This window comes from Leptinotarsa decemlineata, unplaced genomic scaffold, assembly GCF_025532065.1.
Source record: "Leptinotarsa decemlineata unplaced genomic scaffold, Ldec_3_MD MMD2_tig00000035_RagTag_RagTag, whole genome shotgun sequence".
NCBI classification, from domain to species: domain Eukaryota; kingdom Metazoa; phylum Arthropoda; class Insecta; order Coleoptera; family Chrysomelidae; genus Leptinotarsa; species Leptinotarsa decemlineata.
The window spans coordinates 11,435,088-11,456,512 of record NW_027412540.1 but is presented as its reverse complement, the minus strand read 5'-3'; the positions used below and the strand labels follow the sequence as shown (position 1 = coordinate 11,456,512).

Genomic DNA, 21,425 nt, shown 5'->3' with positions numbered 1-21,425 from the left:
ATGATGTGTGGAAATCGTAGGTCCGTACTAAAAATCCCAGTGTTGAGGATACATGTTGATCTACATTATTTCTGCAAATGAAACTATCACAGCAAAAAATAGTATTTGTTTCAAGGTGGTTCACAATGTTTCATGGGGAATTTTATGTGTTCGGACTTCCATTGTCTAATATAATATAAAATGAATTGAAATCCCTGAAAGAATCAATAAAATCGAAATGAATAGTTGGGAATAACAATAACATTAAGCGAAAAATACCCTGAAATGAATTTACAACAAAATAAAATACAAGCAACAATTGAAAATTGAACAATACAAAAAAAATAAAAATTGAAAGATTTCAAGTTAAGTTATTTTACGACGTTTCGATTGTTAGTATCCACAGTCGTCTTCGGGTAATGACTGTACTCATTCCATCGAGGGATGACTATTTATAGGTCATGCGAGTGCTTTCACCTATTCCCTCTTTTCTCTCTCCGCTTCACCGGTTTAGCGGAAGATGACCGTTTAGCGGGAGTTGGCCGTTTTCCGCTTGATTATGGTTTTCCATATATGTTGCTACGCTAACTTGGCTGAATTTGTTCTTGGACATATATGCGGCTTCTTTGAATTTCCTCCTAAACCATTGTTCCTCCCTGTGGATGATCTCAGCTTGGGACCATTCGATGTTGCGTTGATGAGTCCAAACATGTTCTGCTATTCACGAGTTGGTTTATTCTCACTTTGTGCGTTTCTTGTTGTCGATTTAGTGGCCTGGTTTTCGTCAGGCTACTACAGATAGTGTTTCCGAATCCAAAGCAGGCACTGATGTTGTATTCGGACTCAGTTCTTCTTATTCTTTCCGACAATCTTCTGATGTAGGAAAGTGCAAGTACTGATTGTGACGGCTTCTCTTTCTTGCGAAGCTCTTGCTGTTTTTCAGCCAATGTCTATTCCACCATCACTTTGGAGTAATCATTCCATTATAATTTTTTTTTGATGATGCCTAGTTCTTTCTCGAAACCTTCCTTTGTATTATAGAACCCGAAAGCACGATCTACTAGAGTCTTAATGATTCCTCCTTTAGTCGATTCATGGTGGTTGAACTCTAATAGACGGTGTTTTCGTACTCTGTAATAGGAAGAACGAACTAGGCATCATCAGAAATGATCTTCAATGATATGGTCACTCCGAAGTGATGGTGAAACAAACTTCGTCTGAAACACAGCAAGAGCCTCGCAAGAAAGAGAAGTTATCACAAACAGTACTTGCACTTCCATAGGTACATCAGAGGATTGTCGAAAAGGATAAGAATAGTTGGGTCCGAATACAACATCAGAATATGCTTCAGATCCGGAAACACTATCCGTAGCAGATTCACGAAAAATAGGCCACAAATTGCGGAATGCGATTCCAAAAATTGCATTTACGTAATACCCTGCAAGTGAAACTAAGAGGCCATTGGAAGACCGCATAACCTCGTTTTGTGCACAAGAAACGCACAAAGCGAGGAGAAACCAACAAATCGGAAATAGCAGAATATGTATAGACTCATCAACATCAACATCAAGTGGTCCCAGGCTGAGATCATCTACAGGAAGAAACACTGGTTCAGGGGGAAATTCAAAGAAGCCACATACATGTTGTCCAACAACAAATTCAGCCAAGGTAACGTAGAAAGCTAAAAACGGCCAACTCCCGCCAAAAGGTCAGCTCTTAATAAACTGGTGAAGCGATGATAGGGTAAAGGGGATAGGTGAAATCACTCGCATGAACTATAAATAGTCATACTTTGGAGAAATAAGTCCCATTATCACCAAAAAAACGATTGTGGATACTAACAATCGAGAGTAACTAGGCTTGAAATCTTTTAATTTTCATTTCTTTTTGTATTATCAAACCTTGAATTTTTGGCTGTATTTTATCTATTTGTCATTTCATTTCGGGTTTTTTTTTTGCTAAATATAATTGTTATTGTCAACTATTCATTTCAATTTTATTGATTATTTCAGGGATATCAAATCACTTAACATAATATTGAAGAATGGAAGATCGAACTGATGAAGAAATATGATTTCGGAATTTTTGGGTTTTCCCGTATATTACCGAAGTTCGATTTCATTGTATCATTCAATCTAACGAAAATATTCAGAGGCAAGTTGAATGTAACTATCGAATTTCCTTTAGATGGATTAGAAATGAGCAATTATGCAGCAGGCAATAGGACTCCTTGTCGTTACAATCTATATGCACTCTCGAATCACAGTAGGTCTACTTACAGAGGTCATTACACAGCATACTGCATACTGCACGTGGCACGAATACAATAGTTCACACGTGTCACTTTATGAAAAGGAGTAAACTAGTTTGCACCTTTGAGATACCTGAGAAGATTTTTCTTATGTTATTTTGAAATGTTATTTTTGACCTGTTAATTTTGTGAACTAATTGTTGTTGTATTCCATTCAAGCAAGTATTTCTGTGAAATAGTCAACTTTTGTACGATTCAGTCGAATTTCTATCTTGTATATACATATAAGTAACAATCAATATAATTATTCATACCCACAAATAGACATACGTTTTTTATGAAGACTAATTCAGAAATGTTACTTCAAAATATGTGTTGTTAATGTTATGTGGAACAATAAAGCTAAATTTCACTTCGATAATAATATGTATACGCTAACTACTTTGCTGAATTATAATGAATTGATGTTGATCACCAATAACAAAATCAATAACGGAAAGATTTGGCTTCAAACAATAAACTTATTAGATATTGTTAAATTACGAAATTTTTAGGATCGTACATTGATAAAAGTCTCTGTTGGAAGACTTATGATGAGATGGAAAAAATGATAAAGAATAACATAATGAACTGTGAATTCAAATTGCCATATCATGTACCTATGTTGAATTTATACAGTGCATTCCATTTAAAACGAGCCACACTGAATAACTTTTGGAACAATGATTTGCAGGAAAAATAAAATAACACGTCAATCATAGTATATAGGGGAACACATTTCGACTTTTTCACATTTGATGTTACTTCTCCTATCGCACCCCAAAGCATGTCACCAATTTTTTTCCATGGGGATCATCCTATATTTGTTGCATTATCAGATGTTTCATGATGAGCAGATTTTAACAAAGTATAAAACATATGGTCTGAAGCTTACGGTTCGGGAGCTATTGGAGCCACCCTGAATGAATTTCTGTACAATCTGTTACCTAGATTTCATAAGTGTTTGTGAAGTATTCTTCAAAAAAGTCTTATTTTGCCTAGTTAAGTTTTAATTCGATATTCTCTTCATTTTGTATTTGTCTCATTCTAAAATAACGATTACCTACCAGGTGAAGTTACAATTGGTGTTTTGTGAATTCTTGAGAAGTAAGAACGCTTCGAGAACGGATTGAAATAGTAGGTTTGTACTACCTGAATGGAAATAGTGCTGCTGCCCGTATGTTATATGATAATCATCCAGGAAGAAATGAACGATACAAATACTTTTCAGAATTATTGAACATATTTATGGAGACAATAAAAAGCATAACCGTTCAGGAGTTGTCAACGATGAAGCTATTAGTACTGGGCACGTTGGATTAATGGAAAATTCGCAATCTTTTACTAAGTTATTTCGAGAATCAGGAATCAGTCGTACAAATGTTTTCAGGATCCTTCGTGAGTACAAATTTCATCCATATAACATTAGACTAGTTCATAAATTCAACGAACATAATTTCGATAGACGTATCGAGTTTAGTGAAAGTCTGACTGAACGGATCAACTTGCATCAGAATTTCTTGTATAAAATTTGTTTTTCGGATGAATGTATGTCTAGTTTGAATGGTGAGGTGAATCGGCAAAATTGTCGATATTGGAGTGATCGAATCTTCATTTATATCGTCAAGTTCATACCCAATAACCTCAAAAACTGATTGTTTGGGCAGGAATTATAGCTGACCACATCATAGGATCTTTTTTTATCGATGATAATTTGACTAGTAATGAATATTTGGATATGTTGGGGAATCGAATGATACCGTGCATCATTAGTGCAATTGAAGAGAATACAAATTTATTTGGAAATGAAATAGTTTTTCAGCAGGACCTCCTCAATATTCAGCTCCAGTGCAACAGTTTTTGGATGATCATTTTCCTGGTCGCTGGATTTGCAGAAGAGATCCTACAGAATGGCCATCAGGGTCATTTGAAGTCTGAAGTGTATGAGAAAAAATTAACAACATGAGAAGATTTGAGAGAAATTATCATAAGGCATTGCAGAGAAATAACTCCCGAGATTATCAACCATGTGCTCATCAGTAACATTGTCCAGTGATCAGATTTTGATTCAAGAATCAATAATTTTTTTTTCTGATTTATTGCTTCCATATTTGTCTCTAGACAAATGGGTGTTTTCAACTCAAATGATTTGTAGCTCCCGAACCATGAGCTTCAGACTATATGTTTTTTCCTTTGTTGAAATCTACTCATCATGCGGAATAATATAGGGTGATCCATTTTAAAAAAATGGTGACATGCTCTGGGGGTGCTATAGGGGAAGTAACATCGAACGTGAATATGTCAAAATGTGTCCCCTTGTATACTATGGTTGACGTGTTTTTTGTTTTTCCTGAAAAGCATTGTACCAAAAGTTATTCAGGTTGGCTCATTTTATATGGAATGCAGTTTGAAATATTCAATCAATTTCTCAATTGAAAATCTGTTATTTCATTGATTCTGTTTGAAAAAATGGCAAACAACCGACTGTGAATTGCAGTGAAATGAGTACCATCGATGATTATAATACAAGACAAACATAATAACTACTAGTCAAATCATATCGCTTAAATTCGATAATTGATTTAGGCGTTAAAATATGTAATAATCAAGAAAAATTGTAAGTATATCTAAAAAAAAAAGTATTCGAATTATTTATTCTGTTCTAAACATTCCTGTTTCTTAGGATCAATAAATATCATAATTATTATAAATTTTTGGGACATACCTATCAGAAATTCATCATGTAACATTTAAATCGGTATTTTTTCAGGAAATGAATGAATATAACTCCTACCATTGAAAATTGTAAATAATGTGTCACTAATGAAACTCTGTATAATAGTTTTTCCTTTCTGTAGTCGTTTTTTATCGCCAAAATTATTTTATTCAAAACATTCTCACCTGTGGAAATCTCGCATTGAAGTTTTTTTTATACAGTACAAGTTATACAACATTTCATCCACAGCAATGATGAAACTGATAATATGGTCATTTCAACAGAATTCGAATGCACTCTTTAACTGTTGACAGCCTCATTACTATCTCTCGTAATGATATTGAAGAAATGTCTGTCGAAATAATTTCAAAGCAATGTATGATTCTTTGTTATTGTTACCGAATACATATGATTGTTGACATAAAACAAAGTAACATTTAACCATTCATCAGATTTATGTATATTATTATCAAAGAATCGACATGATTATGGACATGAAATAAAGTAACTCATAACTGTTCATCAGGTATAATGCCCATAACTCTTTGAAAGAAATGTGACGTTCTTTCCAGTAGAAGCACTATACAACACTATTTCGAAATGTTCCAGGTAGGCCGAGCTGGAAAGGATACCGACGACGTCTCCAAAAAAGTATCAGCACTGCTCTTTGATATCGAGGAAATCATGACTGAATTGGAAAACTCGCCAACTATAGAAGAAAGTCACGTAGATCGCTTGGAAGAAGAAATTATGATGGCCGAAGAGAAACTTAAAGAAGCCAAACTGGAAGAGAAACTCCAGACTCTACAGAATGAACACAAATTTCAAACTGATCTCATTGGTCAATATAAAATCAAAATAGCCATATTGCAGGAAGAGGTAGAAAATATAGAGGAAATTATTGAGGCCCTACCTGCTGGTTGTTACCGGAAAATAGTGTTAGAACCATGACATGGATTTGCGCTTATCACTCAGCCAAAGACTTCAGTTTGTTATTTAGGTGTTTTATATTAAAACTAATTTATTTCAACTTCGTAAATTTTCATTACTCCAAGTGTGCTAATTTTTTGATGATGAAAAATCATAAATGAGAAAGGAAACTCGAACCTCCGGTGTGGAATGAATTCAAAACTAAATACTTCTTCTTCGTCACCGGAAAACGCCAACTTGCTTGGCGAGTACAGCATAGTATTGTAGTTATATCGTCTGTAAAGAGTACTTGTTTTGGAAGAGAATAGCATTCTTCAACCTTCGATACAATATATTTTTTGTCATACTGCACAGAACAGAACATTTATATTTTCACTTCACGAAACACCTACCAATGCGCACCTGATTATCTAAATTGCAGTTCAGATGCAATTGTTATCAATTTTCCTGATATGTTTTTTCAAATACGTTGCAAACAGAATGTGCACACGAATAATACAATACGAGTAGTAATAATAATTTGCACACGAATAACTCAATAGTAAATATTCAGTATTTAAAGCTACTCCTTTCAGTTTATAATCATCCGTATAGTTTTCCTCATTCATTTGTATAGAGGTATTTTTGGCGGAAGCAATATTGAAGAAAAATGTCTCTCTCTGTTCCAAGTGAGTACCCGAGTCAGATGTTTTTGGAATTATTGAATATGAATATTGAATTTTGGTGTATACAAATATAAAGTGAAAACTTTTCGCACAGCTTTTCGTGACTATACTCAACTCATAGAAGTTGACATAAATCAGCAAATTCAATAAGGGGAAATACATTGAGAATTTATCACTTATTCGACTGTAACGGTAACAGAAAATGTCAATTGATTCAAAATGATCCAAGAATATTTACGAATAAGTATACTGAAATTCCAAAATTTTCAATAATATCCACATTTTCTATCGTTGATCAAGATTATAATGGAAGCTTCATATGATTATAAAAATTTTGCAGACCATACATCTGAATATCTTCAATATCTTTCAGTTCTGTCCAATAAACAAAAACACAAAATGAAAAGAGAAGTGAAAATGTCTATGTTCTTCACTACTTTTATTTGTAACTAACGTTACTGCAGTTTCGTCCTATACGAACATTTTCAAACTTACACAATAAACTTGTTTGTCCGTATAGGATGACACTGCAGTAACGTTAGTTACAAATGGAAGTGGTAAAAAACATAGAAAAGAGAGAAAACAGAGAAATTTTCATTTCTTTTCCATTATGATTTCCTACCACGTAGTAACTAAAACTAGTAATGAACAAACCTTTTTTAATACGCTTTCATTAGCTTCACTAGTTTGTTTGTAACCGACTTCTTTGCACTAGATTTTGACTAACTTCAAACGAATAGATTTATTTAAAACTTTTTATATTCATCAAGAATCGGTGACAATACAATAATTGCATAAGTTCATCTTATTATCCTGATTAGGATGGCCAGGATTAAATAATTTCCTCACACAGTATCTGTGTGAGACACGTGAGATAACCACAGTGTCTGCGCATACGTATATATTTTGAATTGAAACAAATGGGATTGAAATAGCAAGTCAAATTGAAAAGTGGAAAATAAATAATAGTTTGAAGAACTGCAAAACACGCTTTGATAGTATTAGAAACTGTAAAAAAATAATTCGAAACTCATTCAGGATTGTGTTCGATATCGATAATTAAGTCCTATGGTTTGATATAACTAATTACTTTCGATAAGTCTGAAATCAGAGTGAATCTATTTACAAAAAAATAAATTATGTTGTTAAAAAAACGTGAGGTGCTGAATATCCATTGTAATGAATACTTGGTTAGGAGCCATAATAAAACATACTTTAAAGTTGCGAATTATTTTTCATTTTTCAGTTTGTGTTGCTATTGAAGCGTTTTCTTTTCTAGTTTTTGAAGCTATTATTCATTTCAAATATGATATGTCAAATCCAGTGATGAAATACCAGGCGTATTAACTCGAAAAACAGAAGAACACCGGGTGATTCTCTACTTTTTCATTATTGGAGATAGAGACTCAAAATTTGGAGGTTGTGTATTATAGTTCAATTTACATTTTTTTTTATTTACTTGCTTTGCCGTACTTCCGGTTTGACCGGAAATGACCCCAACTTTCAATTTTTTAATGGGACATCCTATATATTTTTAATTATTTCGATCGAAAATGACATTCTAAATCCAACAATTCTTTACGTGTTGATATTTGAAAAACAAAATCATTTTTCTTCCAATTTTTAATTTTTCATCAAATAACATGAGGAAACTACGACTTTGAGGCTTATGATTTCACATTCTTTTTAAGAATTATTTCATAGTCGCAAATATGGAATTTTCCAGTTAATTTGATGCCACATACTTTCACTTCATTTTCTCTATTTTTCTGAATAATTGCAAGAAAGTGGCAAATTAGTCCATTGAGTTTATAAATTTCCAAAATGGCCTCCTCCTTGATCACGGCAACTTTTTGATTAACTTTTTCAATTGTTGCGGGCACCACATCGATTAGCTGTTCCTCAGTGATGTTCTGGAATGCCGCCCTTACTTTATGCTCTAGTTCTTCACGAGTAGCTGATGTTGTATTGTAAACCTGAATTTTAATTAATGAAGAAATAAGAATTGAAACTTTCTATGTTTTTTACCACTTTTATTTGTGATTAACGTTACTGCAGTGACGTTAATAACATTATGGTTTCCTACCAGATCTGGTGATCTAGAATATGAAAAACAAATAATACATTTATGTAAAGATATGACAACTCAAGAATGTACCTCGCAGGCCACTGAATAGGTACATAAGTGCCAATCCACTTTTCTGGGAAGGTGTCATTCAGATGTTCTTTTACGACTTGAGAATTGCGAGGTGGCGCTTCATCTTGTTGAAAATTGATATCAACTTGGTTAGCCAGTGGCAAATCTTCAATGAAATCATTAATTTGATTTTCAAGGAGCTGTAGATATCTTTTCGCAGTCCGTCGAAAATTATTGGCCCCAAATGTTTTTCTCCGATGATACCCATCCAGCAATTTAAACCAAATCACTTTCGAAATTTTTCTTCTTTCATCAGATGTAAATTTGTTTGAGACCAATACTTTTTATTATTCCTATTGGACATACCCAAGTTGGTGAATTGGGTTTCATCTAAATGAATAATTTTGAATGTAAAACGTACATCTTCTCTGTATTTAGACAAAGAATAGTTGCAATAGGTCGATCTTCGTTTGTGCTCGTTATCGTAAAGATGTTGGTGTAGTTGGTACTTGAATGATCGATAATTATATTTCTGAATAATTCTCCAAACGGAAGAATAACTTATATCACACTCAGAAATAATTTGACGAATTGACGCCTTACAATTCACTTCAACATAGGCAAACACGGAAAATAATGCCGAGTAGGATGGCGAAGATTAGGCAACCTCTAAGCATAAATTCGAGCAGTTGCATTCTTTTTTGTTTCTCCGTAAATTAGCAACATGTCAATTTTCTCGTTTCTAGTATAATTTGCCATATCTAATGATAAACTACACAACAAATAAATGTTTAAAAGTGACAGCATATTCATTAGCCTATTTGTCTAGGTAGTTCTAGCAACAGCATCAACTGTTTGTCACGGATAACTAGAATTTCAGGACTTAGTGCATGAATATACCGAATACGTATATGTATTTGTTATTTAGTATGATTATTTCTTGCAATTATTCAGAAAAATAGAGAAAATAAAGTGAAAGTGTGTGGCATCAAATTATTCGTGAGAAAATGATCTTTCACAAAAAGCCGACGAGCCACCCCCTTTCCATTTGAAAAAATCAAGTTAACTGATAGATGCTCATGTTCTGTTTTTCATAATGGTAAAACTACTCATTCAAGTAACACTTCATTCAATGAATAGTTTACCACAGCACAACAACACGTGTTTCACTATACAATTGCTTCATCAGGCGTGTTGATACTACAGTATGAATACAAGTCATTCTTATAAACTTTCTAACCTCACAGTGAGTTTGACATCATGATTACAAAACTCAATTTCGTTTGAAGAAAGTCGATTTGTTCTAAATATTGAAAATAATATCAGTTTCACTTTTGAAGAATCACTTAAAAGAATATTTCAAGGAGATATATTCTTTAATGACTGATTTTCTTTATGATATATTTTTATAACTATTTTTAGAAAACTACTGGACTGTAATTAAAGTATATAAAAACTTTTTACAGGGAAACATGAAACTGGCCCTGGCCTTTTCGAAAAGGATATTAATGAATGTTGCAAATATAAATATGTAGACAATGAGAGTGAAGGAAGCTGTAGATGCTCATGTAAACGTGAAAATATTTGCTGTTGCAGTGAAATGAAAATTTGCCCCAATGAAAGACAACGAAGTGAATGTGCTTGCCAATCTGAAAGCAGTGATGAAACAGAAAACAACATATGTAACCGTATATATGATTGTATATGTAGATGTGGTATCTGCAGTTCTAAACGTAAACAAACGTCCAGAAGGGAAATCTGCAGATGCTGCTGCTGTTGTGAATACAATTTTGGAAATCGCTTCGTGATGTGCAGATGTAACTGCAACTGCAAATGCTGTAATAAAAATCAACCGAAATGTTGCTGCGATTGTGAAAATTGTCAGTTCATTTGTCGAAGAGGATGGAATAGTAAATTATAATTGTTATTAGTACCGTCGATTTGATGTTCGTAACATGAGAATAGTTTTTGTTTTTAGAATTTGATACATATATATATATATTATTCTCTCAATTTTATTTCACATAGCATGACATTGTTATAATTGTATATGAATAAATGGTGTTGAAGATAAATGAATGAATTTTGGATCTTCATCAATATCTTTTGAACTGAGGGATAATATACCCAGGAGTGAATAGTTTTTTTTTGTGGAAAAAGCTTTCCAGCTCACTACTTGATTATTGGTTGAAAATTTGGAAAGCTTCCGAAGAAGGGATGAAAAATATAGTTGCAGAAAGAAGTCTCTACGAAAATGTTAATTTCATTCACAGAATTTGTTCTCAGTTGCAGTTGCAAAACCTACAACTCGTGCGCTGTCACATTTTTTCGTGATACAAGAACATCCTCACCGAACTTTAATTTCGAGCATTAAAGAAATATTTTGTTGAGAATTATAATGTACCAACATGGTTTTGTATTACTGAGTACTCGGACAGTTTTGCTTGTTGATCTGATACAAACAATATTATTTTGTATCGTAGTGAATAAATAAGTAACTCCAAAACAAGCACTTTTCCCAATCGACACGGGTTTCCGGAGATGAAGTTTTCTTCATCTCCCGAGGATGAGTATCACATTTCTGGTGATTGGAAAAAATGCTCATTCTGGATTTATTAGACGCCAGAGGTTCCAATTTCAGCTTTTATTTTATCTCATTCGTATCGCAATAGTCCCTTGAGGTTGCAATGCTTTCCAGAGATTTTAAGGAAGTAGACAAGTCAGACGGAAATTTTCATGTTATCATTATTTAACGACAGATTCATCAACTTTACCACTCAGATAACTGGAGAAGAAGGAATCGGAATAAGGGTGGATGAACTGAAAAATAGGTGAGAATAGGGGAAATATTCGAAAAATACCTGCGATTCAGTTTCCTCGAAAGTAATAAATATTCATTCAATTCGAAATTGACAACTTTCTTTTATCACACTGAATTATGAATTGCAAAATTTTTCAGACTTCTCAAATAATTCTTGAGAACCAAGTGCGACTTCAGCTGATTTCTAGTTAACAAGGAATATATCTATTATATTGGATTCAGAATAAATGATGTTTCCTTCAGTACTTCTCATTGTGCTGTTATGCTTAGCAAAATGTAAAGAGAAACTGGAATTGTTTCACAACGATTAGAATGATTATCAACCATTCCAAGGAAAATTTTTCAAGATTTGGGCAGAAATTGGTTGTACGACAAAACATATTCCTCCCTCCACCTCGTAACTCGTCACTACACATTTACAGTTTTGTTTATGCTCTCTCAAATGAGTAATAATAAGTTGACGCATAACTTTGAATCTATTTTTAGCGCAACTTGGCTCAGATCATTTTTTTCGATGAACGCGAACTGACACTGCCTATATAGAATAACAGGCCTATTTCGAAATTCATTACAGAATGATATTATAACTTACCACAATTACCAAAAAGTTTGCTCGCTGCATTCTGATTATGATATCTTTCAAACTGGCGAATTTGGGTTCCTTCCAAATATCTCCGAAACTAATCGGAATTTCATAAATTTCAAAACACTCAATGAATATTACTGGAGTTTTTTCCCAACACCAAACCGTTATTTTAACACCTCGACATGTGTTTCGATCACCAAGTGATCATCTTCAAGAAGAAGATCTTACTCTTGAAGATGATCACTTGGTTGGACGAAGATCTTCCTCTAAAAGATGATCTTTCCAATATGATTTAAACCACCAAATATCATTTGGGAGCTGACACCCAGTTCTTCCGCCATCCCACGCACCGTTTGTGATAGGTCAGTCTCCACCAGGGTCCTCAAATTCTCGTCCTGTATTACTGTAGATCAATCACTTCAGGGCTCATCTCCTAAGCTAAAATCTTCGAAATTCAGCAAAGTGATCATCTTCAAGAGGAAGATCTTCCTCTAACCAAGTGGCCATCTTCAAGAGAAAGATCTCCTTCTAACCAAGTGATTATCTTCAAGAGGAAGAGCTTGCTCTAACCAAGTGACCATCTTCAAGAGGAAGATCTTCCTTTTGGAGATGATCACTTGGTTTGCAGAATTTCGAAGATTTCAGCTTAGGAGATAAGCCCATCATAAACGGTGCGTGGGATGGCGAAAGAACTGGGCGTCAGCTCCCAAGTGATTTTTGGTGGTTCAAATCATATTGGTCTATTCTTCTTTGCCTTATTTGCGCAACCAAAAAGGTTCCTTTTTTGAATCGGATCGTCACGTGTAATGGAAAGTGGATTTTTCACGACAGTAGTATACGTTCACAACAATTTTTGGACACCGATGAGCCACCCAGGCATTTTCCAAAGGCAAAATCCCACCAAAAAACCATGGTCATCGACTGGTGTGATTTACTATAACTTTCTGAAACTGGGTCAAACCATCTACTCACGAGCATAAAATTTTCATGCTGACGAAATTAATCGACTTGTGTTGTATTGTGTTCATTCAAAAGCGCTTATTTCAATTGAATAGAATAAATATTCACTGATATATTACAGTTTGGAGTGGACTCTTAAAAAAGGGCAAAACTTTTGAAACAAACTAATGCATAATCGTACTTATGAAACGCGGAGTCCTATTCCTATTATTACTTTTTCGATACTTGCGCATTGGCGAAAAAGCACAAATACTGCAAGTACTTGATAAACAACTCGGGAAAAGTCAAAAGAACCTGCATTAAATAAATGAAATTAAATTTCTGTCAGTCTCCAAACTCCTAATTCAAGCCACGCCACTGAATAATGTAATTACCGATCCATTTCGAAGTGTGGTGACTAGTTCAACTATTGGTAGTACTACAGTTGAGGTTCGTGTGTAAATTGCTGCTGCCGATACAAAATAAAGTAGTACCGTGCGGAATTTGCACACGATACCAGGATGTAATAACTAACGGGTTGAATTTGAGAGAAGTTATGAGGTGGTACTAGGATCAGGCTTTTTTCACGAGAAATAATTTTGTTAGCGAACCATAATCTACTAACGGACATATTGCACTATATATGCGTCATGTGACTAAGAACTAGCATTACCCAAAAACTATTTGGAATTTGATTACCACATTTTAAACGTTATCATTGCTTACCCAGATTAGAATTCATTCCAGGCAATGTTGCCAAACACCCAGTTTGTCAATAAATATTACCAACTTTGTCATTTATGAAAAATATTTTGCTCACTTCAGGTTTTTTTTATATATACAGTGCATTCCATTTAAAACGTACCACCGTAAATAACTTTTGGTACAATGGTTTTCAGGAGAAATAAAAAAAAACGTCAACAGTAGTATACAGGGGGACACGTTTTGACATATTTATATTTGATGTTACTTTCCCTATCGCACCCCCAGGGCACGATACCAATTTTTTTTCAATGTACCAGCCTATATTTTTTCACATAATCAGATGCTCCATGATGAGCAGATTTCAACATAGTATATGGTTCGGGAGCTACAAATCATTTGAGTTGAAAACGAGCCACCCTGAATAACTTTTGGTACAATGATTTTCAGGAAAAATAAAATAACATGTCAAAAATAGTATATATATTCACATTTGATGTTACTTTCTCTATCGCACCCTCGGGGCATGTCACCAATTTTTTCAATGGATCACCCTATATTGTTTCACATAATTAGATGCTCCATGATGAGAAGATTTCAACAGCGTACAAATCATATGGTCTGAAGCTTATGGTTCTGGAGCTACAAATTATTTGAGTTGAGAACGAGCCACCCTGAATAACTTTAGAAACAATGATTTGCAGGAGAAATAAAAAAACAGGTCAACAATTATACATGGGGCCACATTCTGGAATATTCGTTCTCGTTCATTCGACAAATATGGAAGCAATAAATCAGAAAGAGAGATTTTTTATTAATTCTTGAATCAAAATCTCATTACTGGAGAATGAGAAGAAAAAAGTTTCTATAGTAATTCTTTAAAAACTTTTTCACCAACTTCCATACAATTATACAAACGAGCTTCCATTGTCGCTCTCACATCGTTGAGAATCTCGGGAGTTATTTCTCTGCAATGCCTCATGATACTCTCTCTCAAACCTTCTAATGTTGTTGATTGTATCTCATACACTTCGGACTTCCAATGACCCCATAGAAAAAATCTACAGAAGTGAGATCCGGAGACCTTGGTGGCCATGTTCTAAGTCCTCTTCTGCCAATCCAGCGGGAAAATGATCATCCAAACATGGTCGCACTGGAGCTGCATAATGAGGAGGTGCATCATCCTGCTGAAAAACTATTTTGTTTTCGAATAAATTTATATTCTCCTCAATTGCCCTATTGATGCTCGGTATTATTCGATTCTCCAAAATATCTAAATAATTATCTCTAGTCAAATTATCACCGATAAAAAAGGTCCTACGATGTGATCTTCTGAAATTCCTCCAAAACATTCAGGGTTTGAGGTCGTTGGGTATGAACTTGATGGTATACATGAGGATTCGTATCACTCCAATATCAACAATTTTGCCGAATATTTCATTTATAGATATCTCGTTTCGAGAAGTTCTCATCTTAGCGAGACAAAAGATGTAAGTTGGGTTGCCTACTACTCATTATCGATGGCAATATATGAAAATTATGAAAATTACAGTAGGTTTTCATAAACGCTACAATATATGTATATAATAATTCTTGAAATCCTATTTTTTTTTGATTTGGTTATTAGAAGCATAATAATGGAACAAGGATAAAAAATTGGTTCACTTCCACAAAATATCTTTGTACTTGAGTTTATTCTTTATCGCAGTGAGAAATAACATTTTCGGATTGAAACACGGCTTACCATTGTAATTGAACCACTTCCAGAGCACATTTTTACGTAGAAAACAATGGTGTAAATAACTTATTTTTCCGAATGAGATATCAATAGTTATTGATCGAAAACTATTTTTTAATGAGACACCCTGTATATTCCTGAATATTTTAATGAACCTTGAAATTACCTTTTCATAAATGTAGCACACTTGATTTTTTGCTAGTCATCTTTGATATACAGAGCTTTTAGGTTTTTTCACGTAGACGTTGAAACGCACACTTTGACAAGTAGGCATCGGACGACTCGATGATGAAACAGGAAGAAATTGTTCGGTAGGAGCTATCAAATCTTTGGGAAGCTTTTCACAGCAGTGATTAAAACGCATAATATCAATAAAACTGATAACGATTTATACTATTTAATAATGACAGAGAACAAAGGCATATATTTTTTTCAGAGGTGTTCTCCTACATACAGGCGACACCTTTTCTGAACGTTTTTTGCCGAATTGATTAGTTAAATAAGAGTGAGAAAAGCAAAACTTTGCATCACTGCCGCTTCCAATTCGTATCTAAAATTGGTCGACAATTCGAAAATGAGATCATATTACCTTCTTCAGAGGTAGAAATCTTTAGGCGTTAGGTCTAGTGACCTGGCCGGCCAACAGTTGGGTCTTTGGTTGGGTATCCAATTATTACCAAAATTTGCCGCCACAAAATTGGTAACAATTGCACTGTTGTAAGGCGAAACCTCGTGTTTTTGAAAATATATTTTTCTGATCACCATTAGTGGCAATTCATCAACAAGGGGTTCAATGTTTTGCCATCAAATTACTAAATACATCTGAGATATGAGAGTGCCACTATAAATGAGTGGACCAATAAGTCTACTCCTGAAAATACCTGCCAACACACTAAATCCAAATTTTCCTTGACTTGTCTGCCCCACAATAGAATGAGAATTTTGTTGTGCTCAAGGATAAGAATTGTAGCGGTTGAAAATACAGGGCACTACTCACAAGGGTGAGCTTTGTTTGTCCAAATTCATTTCAATGAAAGGTACGCACTTGATTACAACTTTCCAGGCACCATTGGTCAAGCTGCGTTCAAAATCTCCTAATCTCCTGTCGGAGTTGTTGAACTCTTTTGGTCCTGTATGGCTCGAATTTGTGTTTTTTCAAAGTCTTTCTAACGTTAGTTATTCGCGTTGACGTTTTACGATCATAATCCTAAAAATGATTATTTTCAACAGCTCCTGAAAGGGCTATTTCTTCCAACTCCTCATATCTATCTGATTCATATAATTTAGGCCTTTTCTTTGTAAATTGACCACCATTAATTAGGTTGTGTCACGATCTTGCGAAAATGTCTGAAAAGTTGTCTTCTCTCTGGATATCTCCCGTGATACAAATTACTTGCTGCTTCCGAAATTTTCCCGGTTTATATAAAAAAGACTATAATATCCCATTTTTCATAATGCTCATACATGCAGGAACTCAGAAACGATGATAGATATAGATATGCGTTCTCATCATCATGTTTGTCATAAAATTCAACACTGAGACACAGCTACCAGTTTTCATCTATCTAGTTTGGAAAGAGGAGTTTCCCTTCAAAATTGTTTAATTTGGTCCACTATTATTAGGGATGATAGCGTACCTCCCATGTAATTGAAATTTTATAGCAATACCTACACATATGCCGTTGTGTAGCGTTGCTATGAATGGTATCGATTTCTATTCCATAGCAAATGTATGTTGTATCAACTAAATTGAAACAATCGAATGAACTTTCTACATTTGCTAACTTTATTTTCATTGCGTACATGAGAATTTATTTTATTCCATAATTCAATCACACTCATTATTTGAACTGTCACCAGTTCATCGTCACCCGCTGTTGATCACAGTCGAACCGCATTCTCTACAAAATCCTATTCGTGTGCAAGTGGTTTGCACGCGGATCTATGCACACGGCACTCTTGTTGATTATCTCGCTATATAATAATAGTACATCATTCACGAACACTCATTCATTGAACGATCACAAGTACTAGTGAATCTTTTATCTCAGATCAAGACCTTTTTTTAAACTAGTTTAACAACATGTCTTCTGCTTCAGGTGAGTTAAGTTTATGTTTATTGTGATAATGGATCTACATTATGAAGAAAATGATGTATAAAGATATTAATATTCTGAAAAAAAGTGTTGTGTTATTTTGCATTACGATAAATATTCTGAGGAATAATTTTTACTTTTTCAATTTCTCACGTAGACTATTTTTCAATGAGTATTAACTATTTTTGAAAATTTGACATGAATTCTTGATGAAAACTATGGGAAAGATCTTGAGGGTCGTTTGGAGTATTTCTCACTGTGACGGATATTAACAGTTTTTAGTACGTGTTTCTCATTTTGACTGATACAAGTATAAATTCAACATGTCTTTGATAATTGCATAGAATCTTATTGCCACTTTATACAGTGCAAAATATTTTACTGTCAAAATCAAAATGGAATCTATAGTGTGTCCAGTAAAAAATGTAACTTCTAGTCAAAATAAAATTTTTACAAGTTCTGTTCTTTCAACGTGAATTATAAATGTTCAACGTCTATTCTTTCATAGTGGAGCAAACTGAAAATTAATTTAAAACTTTTAATAAGAGTATAGTATTCATGGTGTTAGGTATAGTGAAATTCTCATAAACGTTTGATATTTCTGGGTAAATACATCGGAATTTTCATTTGCATTATATTGTTGTCATCCACTATAAAGTTGGTTATTTTCGTTGCATTGGAGATTGCACAGCACAATCCCCCACAAAAAGGTCTGACCAAATGACCAGTTATGGTATTACCTATTTTTATATTTTCTTCACAGTGTGAAGGATCTGAAATCATCAGAACAAGATGAACTATTGAAATTCTAAAAAGCCTCAGAGTTCATTTTGAACTTTGAAGATCAGAGATATATCAACAGAAATGAACTGTTTAAAAAAATCTGTTTTTCCGTTAATCTACTAACATTTCCCAAGGTTGTTCGTGAGCTTTTTTCTGCTGAAGTTGACAGAGCTGCAGGGCTCTTAAGTTTTATGAATGAAATTTGAAATCTATTTCCTGACATTGTATTTACAATTCTTCGAACATTTGCTGAAGCATAGTGCAGAAAAGACTATTTCATTCATTAAATATAATATTTAGTACAACAAGAGTGAGTTTGATGAAGTAATTGATGAATTTACAGTAATGAAAGCAAGAAAGAAATGAAGAATGTGTAGGAAAACCATGAATACAAGGAGTACAAGTTATGAAACTAAAATCACAGTTTTAAATAGTGATACAAAATTTCATATAAAGTGAAAGGGGTACATTTTAGAGAGAAACGAAATTTTGAGAAAGAAAGGATTTGGTTTTCTACTTCGCGCATGATTATACAAAAAAAGGGCGAATCTTCCGAAGAAAATAAGGAAGTAATTGATTCCAAAATAAACTCCTTGAAAAGATGTGTGAATCATGCAAAAAAACAACTTTCAGACACAAACTGGAAGAGAAAGTCCTCTCAAGTTTATTTTGAGATCTATTGCTTCTTTCTTTACTTTGGAAGATTTTCACATTTTTTGAATGAAAAACTCACATTCATAAATACGTTCCATAATAAAATATTTCGAAATATCATTCCATTAATTCGGACTTGCATTGTCTAATATGATATAAATTGATTGGAAATACCTGATAGATTCTGTAAAAAATTAAAAATAAAAAAATTTAAAATTGAAAAGATTAGTTTAGAATCTTTTGATTTTTAACTTCCATTTTCTGTTATCAATTTTTTACTTTTCATCTCTTGTTTATACAGTGTGACCCATTTTTAATGGAAACACCCCCCTAAAATCTGAAGTTGTGAATCGATTTCAATATTGTTTTTTTCAAATGTCAAGTATCTTGGGACAAAATTTGAAATGTTTATTGAAGTTTCAGGGCATACTACGATATTTTTTCTTAGTCGAAAATCGGGATTTTTTATTAGCGATTTTTTCATTGAAATTATCACTATGCCACTGGATTCAGAGTGCCTCTAAATAGGTGTGACCAAAATTTCATCACAAAATATTTATTATTAACAAAGTTATGACAACTCAAAAATTCGAAAACTCACACAGCTAACAGTCACAATATATCATTTTTTTTGTTTCAACTATAAAGTGCCGTCAGATGAAAAAACAAAGAGCGTAAATATTTTTAATGAAAATAACGGAATTAGATTCACACAATTCAACTGACAATGAAGCAAAAAAAAATAACAAACGTAACTAATAACTAATTATTGCAATGTTTCGATTCAGTGCAACAATCAATTCTAACTCATAATCTATCTAGTAGCCTCTACTAATCCACCACGTATTTCGATACATGTGTCGTAGCGCTTACGAATGTTTCTTACTATTACGTTCCTTAGTTCTTGAGGGCTAATATCTGCACATACCTGTCGAATTCTTGCACAAAGTTCATTTTTATCTCTTAAGCGGTTTTTGTAAATCTTATGTGTGAGAAGTCCCCAGATAAACAAGTCCAAAACTGTGAGGTCTGGAGATCTGGGTGGCCACTCTATAAACGGACTACCACGGCCTATCAATCGATTTGGAAAATGTTCGCTAAGCCATTGCCTCACAGCCCTGGCATAATGAACTGAACACCCATCTAACTGGAAAATTAAATTTGATCATTCATTTATTGGCAGCTCGTGAATAGCATCCCAAAACTCTGTGTTTAAAAATTCTAGAAACCTCTGCGCATTAATATTTTTTAGGAAATTTCTATTGTTCAAATATTCCTCTTGGGCCCATAAACAATATTTCAGGCGTCTTGCTTCGTCGCCTTCTTGAAGTGTGTGTAAAAATTTAATTTTGGCTTGAACGGTTTAATATTCTTCTCCTTGAGACATCTCCGAATAGTTTCTCGTGGACTATTCAAATCTAAAGTGGCATTCCTTATACTGGCATTAGGATTATTTCCGAAATAATCTAAAATGATTTGATCATTCCTGTCATTCCTGTTTCGTCTTTATACAGGATGACTTTTTAACATCATTTTTGATACTGCACCAGTTTCATTGAATATTTCATTTATTTTATTTACCGTACCGCAGCTAATACGAGGACGATCTGGATGTCTCTCATTGAATACTCTACAAACCTCTCTAGCACTTCTAACGTCATCTCCCTGAAGGCGTACAATTTCAATTTCCTCTCTTACGCTCAATCTTGCAGCCATGACACAAAATAATTCGAAGAACTGTAAGGTGAATATTGTTGACAATAGTACACTTGAATGAATTGAAGGGTTATACTTTTAGGAGTGATTAATTTTTTTGGGAAAGAAAGTTTTTGACTTTCTACTACTCCATCTGATACAAAAAAGAAGGGATGAGAGAATCTTCCAAAGAAAAGAAGGAAGTAATCAATTTGAAACTGTATACATGAATGTGTAGATTATACAAAGAAGTAACTTTCAGACACAAACTGAAAGAAAGTCCTCCTGAAACAGCTACTTTCATATAAACATTGAATTACACGAAAGAAAATAATTCCTTCGAAACAAATACTTCAATATGAACACTGAATTATACAGAAGATACTTTTCTCTAGTCAGTTTGTATTTCAAACATTTGTTGTGAAATAAGAATCAGATATCATTCCCAGTCATTGTGAGGGTGACAGTGTTCTATGTGAGTACAATTTATTACCATTTATTCAAAGTAGAACTCATGTGAATGATATCTGATTCTTATTCCACAACAAATGTTTGAAATACAAACTGAGTAGAGAAAAGTATCTTCTGTATAATTCAGTGTTCATATAGAAGTATTTGTTTCGAAAGAATTATTTTCTTTCGTGTAATTCAATGTTTATATGAAAGTAGCTGTTTCAGGAGGACTTTCTTTCAG

The 21,425-nt window shown here is 33.7% G+C and overlaps 1 protein-coding gene across 3 annotated transcripts in view; it reads left to right on the top strand.

Annotated features, from left to right (window-relative positions):
- LanB2 (laminin subunit gamma-1) overlaps window positions 1-10,792 on the top strand; it is a 197,545-nt gene extending 186,753 nt beyond the window's left edge. For 2 of the 3 annotated variants that reach the window (XM_074171886.1, XM_074171887.1), the window contains 2 exons: window positions 5,599-5,985; window positions 10,184-10,792. In XM_074171886.1, coding sequence (XP_074027987.1) covers window positions 5,599-5,936 — 338 coding nt within the window. In that variant the 3' untranslated portion in view covers window positions 5,937-5,985; window positions 10,184-10,792. The other variant, XR_012464693.1, reaches the window with a different exon arrangement.
- Window positions 10,793-21,425: the final 10,633 nt, after the last annotated feature.